General features: G+C 39.8%; 1 protein-coding gene across 1 annotated transcript in view; it reads left to right on the forward strand.

Moving 5' to 3' along the window:
- Positions 1 to 6000, forward strand: part of GRIP1 (glutamate receptor interacting protein 1) — a 232903-nt gene that overhangs the window by 216728 nt on the left and 10175 nt on the right. The window contains exons 19-21 of the mRNA XM_009887807.1: positions 291 to 444; positions 1746 to 1946; positions 4349 to 4460. Of these exons, the coding sequence (XP_009886109.1) occupies positions 291 to 444; positions 1746 to 1946; positions 4349 to 4460 (467 nt within the window). The remainder of the gene's footprint in view (positions 1 to 290; positions 445 to 1745; positions 1947 to 4348; positions 4461 to 6000) is intronic.

The following is a 6000-nucleotide window of genomic DNA, read 5'->3' on the forward strand; positions in this document are numbered from 1 at the left end:
AGAAGCAGCTGAGACATAAACAGTAACAGATGTTAGATATATTTAGATTTTTTCTTAGATATATTTAAGATTTTGCTTTCAGTGGACTTTCACAAGAGAAGCTCTAGAGCACATCTAATTCCAGGCATAAGTTGGGTCATAAATTATCTGACTACTACTGCAAAAAGAAGGTAGCAATCATGAGTCCACATCCAAGTTCTAGAGAACCCAGCTTCAGAGATGTGCTTTTCTGTCATTATATGCACATATACACATATACAGTGCCGTAAATATGTAATTCATCTTTTTAGGACACAGCTATCAGGCTTCAGGATACAACTTCAATGCCTACGAATGGAGGAGTCCTAAACAGACTAGTTTGTCCCCTCCAAGCAAACCACGAAACCACCCATTTCATGATACAGGGCTGAGTGATGACGAATGGGACCGACCTGCAGCAAGCAGGTAAGTTCCCATACGAGTTTCTGTTTTCTGATTTGCAGCTGCAGCAGTGCCTCAAAAATGAACACTTACTGTCTGCAATGAAATTATGTTTTTCTAATGCACCTGTAACAGCTCTTCCTTTAAACATGAGATATAGTATTTAGACTTCGTGAAACTTATTAGGGTAGATTAGTGACATTTTGGAAGATTATGATGACAAAACCAAGACATATATTTATTTTGAGTTACTTCAGACAAAAAAAAATCACAGCATTTATCTCTTAAGAATAAACAAACAAAAAAATTAGGGTATTCCCCTGGGGAAGCTTCAGAAAAAAACTGCTCTGTTTTCCACTGCACAAAAATAAACCTACAAATGAAGTGGCTAAAGACAACTGGCCTGTTAATCTTTCCTCTTCCATGAAAATTCTTCATTTTGGTTTGGGCAAAAAAGCAGAAATTACAGTCTTCCATAAATACTTGAGACATCTGCAGTGATTCAGTAGGAGAACAAAGTGATACAGGTAGAAATGTCTTGTCCAAAGCTATCGTAGTTTGCCATGCATTCATTCCTCTTCTTCTGAGAAGTAAATTTCCTTTTCAATGAACTTCTCTGTGGGCAAAAGAGCTTCCTGAGGGAAAAATGCTTAGTTGACAATGCTTGGAGATAGTGAAAGACCCAGAAGTCTTCTGTTCACTATTCTAAGGATGATCCAGCAGTGGAACCTTTGCAGAGACTTGGGTAATTCCTGACAGAGAACAGTTCTTTCTCTGACAAGGAAAAACAGAGAACACGGTTAGAAAGACTTCCAGGCTTTTTGTACCCATCCTCAGGACTTGCAGACATGCATGTCCTTCATTAGAAATAGTTTCTTGGTGTAGCAGCACAGTAAGCCTGAAATCCCAGTCTGTGAGAAGTTCAGGTTTAGTACAAAGAAAACCTTTCTGGTTCCTGTATAAACATACTGGATAAGTAAATCCATAAGGTCTGGTCTTCTAAATTAAAAGGGTGTGTTCTACTAGCATTTTCAAGCACTGTTCAACAGAAAGTATGTTCATTAAAGAGTTGTATTCTACTTTTCAGTGTGACTTACACCTGAGATATATGGCACAAATTAATGATTATTTTAACCTGTATGTGTAAAATGGATTATGCTACACCTGATGGTGTTCCTATAGCGAAGTGCTGGAGTATTTGAGAAGGGCATGTCTATTCTTCCAGCCTGTTACCAGAAAACCACCTCTTCTCTGCCTCCAGCTAAGCAACTTTTCTTCTTCTCTAACACTAAAAAGTAATTTTTTCTTACCTTTATTTTGTGTAGCACAGCTTCCAAGAATATGTGGCAACAGAAGGAGACTGAGACATTGGGAGAGAATCAAGAAAACCATTTAAAGCAAACTTCTGTAGAAAGACCAGGGGGAGAGAGCATCAGGAGCATGAAGAAAGAGAGCAAGATGTGGAAAGGTGCCTCTGGTGGACAAAGGAAAGGTGGGGGACAGCTGGAAGAGTGGAATACTTCCAGGTAGGTGACCAAAGAGTGCACCGGAGTGAGATCCAACTGGGCTGAGGAGGGGATGGGGGCAGGAAGGGTGAAGAAAGGAAAAACAGTTGAAATGAGAAAAAGGAGAAAAACAGGATAAAAGCAGCAAAGACATCATTAACATGCCGTTAAGTGACAATGAAATTTCAGTTGGCAAGCGAATGAAACCAGAGAGCTTAAAACACTCTGGTGTCTATCTGTCACTGGCAGGTAGAACAAGTCTGTTATAGTTCCTGCTCCAGGGAAAATTTTTTGCACATTAAAATAGTACTTAGGAGAACAAGTCTGCCACATGCTAGAATATCGTATCACCTCCTGAATTTAAAAAAAAAAAACAAGATTTTGTTTCTCATATGGCAATAAGAACTAAATCATAGGCACCTGTGCCTTTGTATCTGTCCCACTACCTCTCCTTAAGCATTTTTGTGCATCTAAATTTCTGATGGCTCTTTGAGTAAGCATCAGAAAACAAAATACATTCGTTATAGGTCAAACAATATTTCACATGACATAAAATCAATCTCTCAAGTTTCAGGAAAAAAAAATCTCGATGTGAAATTATTTTGGTATCTGTGTTTTTTCTGGTGCAGTAGCTCAGCTACAAATCAGCTTATTCATGTGGCTGTAATGGAGATGCAAAAGTCAAGCACTTCACACACCGGGAGACAAGACTAGGAGAAAATGCAAAAGAGGAGGTGAGGGTAGAAAAAGGAATTGCTTCATCTAAAAAGAGGTCCAGACATATAGGCATCATGACTTCAGATTTCACAGAAGTCGGAGAATAAATGGACCTCCAATTCTAGGAAATACAGTCTTTGCTGTCATGGACAATTGCCTCAAATAATCCTGATCATTAATTCAAGTTCTATTTTATATTATAATATTAGCATGCAATATAACGAAAGGTATTGTAATGGAAAAATTAGTCTGTGTTCAACATTGGCTATTAAAACAACCACTTAGGTTTATTGAAAGAGCTAATTTCAGAAGTTAAGGATCTTTCTAAAATCATGTTTTAAATACTTTCTTATCTTGCCTGGGAGGAATTGCATCTGTGATCTGAGTAGGTATTCTCACCATTGCTGCATCTATTGCAATATCTTAGAAGAGACACTGATGCTAGATGGAGAATCATTGCAATAAGAGATTGAAATGGCTGACCATTGTCTGCTTGACTGATCGTAACTGTAAGAAAGCATCTCTGAGGCAGAGTATCATGTGTGCGAAGCATTCGAGCTGTCGTCCGTTGTGCTGGGCAATTCTCCTATTTAAAAGCTATTCTGTTAACAGTGTTATATTCACGCCATTCTCAGTAACACATTGTTTGTCAAGCAAGGCCTCAGATGCTTCCATAATAGTGTTTGCTCTGTTTATGTGCTGTTAAGCACCACTAGCTGCAGTCCATGGGCAGCTGCTCCAAAGTAACAGCTTGCTGCCACTAAAAGGGCAAATTCTCATTCTTTCCTTCCTCAACTTTCCCCTGTGCCTTTCGCATAATCAGCCCCCTCCCGTGCAGCAGCTCTGACGCTTGTGTGAACCTTCATTGAGTCGATTCCCCTTGCTAAGACGGCAAAAAACCTCCTGCTTCCTCCCCGTACACACATACACTGTAATGGTGTTGCTTTGGGCTGTGTTGCTGCAGTCCAGAGTTGTCATTTGTTATCAGACCTCTCTTGCTGGGCAACTTCCCTAATCATCGCTGTCACCAACATCCTGCTCAGGAGTGCTAGTAATAAGGCCTCGGTGCATTTATGAAACACCAGAGACCTAAGTCTCCACGCAAGACAGTTGCATCCCCGAAAGTTTCTCTGTGTTTGTCTATGAAATGACTGGCGCAGTGTATATGATGGCAGTCAGGTGGGCTTAAATTGGTCATGGTAAATGCACCTTAGGCTGAAGGAATCAGGTAAAAAGCACCACCGTCCCTCTTTTGCAAAATCCTGTTTGCAAAAATGAGGGCTCTTTTCATATTCCCTGGGAGAAGTCTGTGAGGTTGAAAGGTTTTATTGCAAATAGTCATTGCACAGAGCAGCTCTGCACACAGCTACTGGTTGAATCATTACTTTTCATAGGGAGGTCCCAGTTTCAATCCAGTAAAAATGTGTATTGAATTGTTCTTGGAATCCATTTATCTCCTTACTGAACAACTCGCTGCTCAGATCCTGCCAGCTGCTAGCGACTGCCAGGTTGTGAGACAACTTGTCTGTCATGTGCTCTGCATGTCCATCCAGCCTTTCCCAATCAGCGACTCTTCCCCACTCTCCTGCCCACCTACTGTAACGTTCTGTCTTCAAGTTGCAAATCTGTGGCCAGGCACGTGTGTAAAATATATTTTTCGAGGGAAAAAAAGTCCACATTTTTTTAACCTCTCCTTGTAAATCTAGCTTTGCAGGTACCCATGATAACACCGAGGCTGACCAGGAGGAAAATTTCTGGTCTCAGGCTCTGGAGGATTTAGAGACCTGTGGCCAGTCAGGAATTCTGAGGGAACTAGAGGTAGAACAATCTTAACCTTTCTTTCCAATTACACAGAAATATAATGGTTTTGGTTTGATTTACTTTCATTTTATTTTCTCCTTTTTTTCTTTTAAGTTGCACTAATCACACCAATTCATTTAAAAGCTTTAACCCCTCTCCACAGGACAAGGCTGACAGGCGTCTGTGTTTGAGAAACATGACTCTCTTGGTACCTACCCTTTACCTTTATATTTTTGCTTGTGCAGCTGCCTCCCCCGCCCCTAACCAGAGCTGTTTTCTGTTGTACAATGCAACCAAAATTCTATAAACATGTTCACCCCAGAGCTTTGACTTGCAGCTTCTGCTGTGCATAACCATTGATGCTGTCCACACGGGCAGCAAATGGCGCAGAACTTCTTAAGTGGGCATAACCTTTCTGCAGCAACGCATCCCATTCTCTGACAGACGCTTTAAGCAGCTTTTCTTAGCATGTTGTAGGTTGTCTTTTAAACTGAAACTTAATTTGATTAAGATGAACATAAAAGAAAATCAGCTTTTCAAAATGTTTACCTATAATCTTACCGCTCTGCAAAAAAAGCTGCCAATGTGAGAAATGCTTGTTATATAGCAATTTCTTCGCTACGTAACAAATTTTCACATTTCATCCTGAAGTTAATTGCAAATCTAACCATGCTTCATGTTAGATTGTAAAGGGGGTAGAGGGGGAAGGGAACAGAGTATCTTTGAGTCTTTCTTTTTCTAATCACCTTTTCTCTAAGTTGTCTAATCAGAACAATTAAGATTATACTGCCACTTAAAGCTATGGAATGAAAGTCCTAAAATATTTTCTTTTATGTTCTTTCAAATTCCTGGAGCTGCAAAACTGGCAGAATCTCATTTTCATTTTTATGTTATATAAAGTCCTTTAGCAGCCAGGAGGAATGTGAATGGCATAACTGGGTGAAAGTTTTTCAGTTCAGATTAATTTACTTCCTCAGATTTATGGTTTTTGTATTGCATGTATGGGTAGCAAAAGTGATTTTCATGTATTTGTTATTGCAAACCAGAGAAATGTAGGAGAAAATGTTATACTGCTTTAATTCCGTAGTTAGATATGGTTCAGTACTGCAGGCTTCTCTTGCAATTTTCAATATTCAGAGCACAATAAAAGGATATGGAAATAGATCATTCTGAAATGAAAATAGATCATTCATGCTGACCAGAATGCAGTTACTTCAACACGTTGAATTTTCCTCGGCCTTTCACAGAAGTGAAATTCAGAACTGTAGATGCTGTACCATTTATAGCATCGCCTTGTTGCACAACCCACAGCTCTGAAATGAAAGCAAGACTCATTCACTATGACAGGATGCTGAGAATGGCGATGCCTCTATTTTATGAAGTGCCATTGCGTAGTCAAGGGCTCCTTATCGTTTTTCATTTCAAGGTCCTCAGCCAAAGAGCAAAGCAAACTGTTGTTTGCCAAGTCCTCTGGATGCTTTTGCTCCATCAGGCACTAATATCGGTCATTACTGAGCACAAGAGAGACTGTTAAGGCTGCAATATGTTATCTTGTAGG

This window comes from Charadrius vociferus, unplaced genomic scaffold (assembly GCF_000708025.1).
Source record: "Charadrius vociferus isolate BGI_N301 unplaced genomic scaffold, ASM70802v2 scaffold125, whole genome shotgun sequence".
Taxonomy (NCBI): Eukaryota; Metazoa; Chordata; class Aves; order Charadriiformes; family Charadriidae; genus Charadrius; species Charadrius vociferus.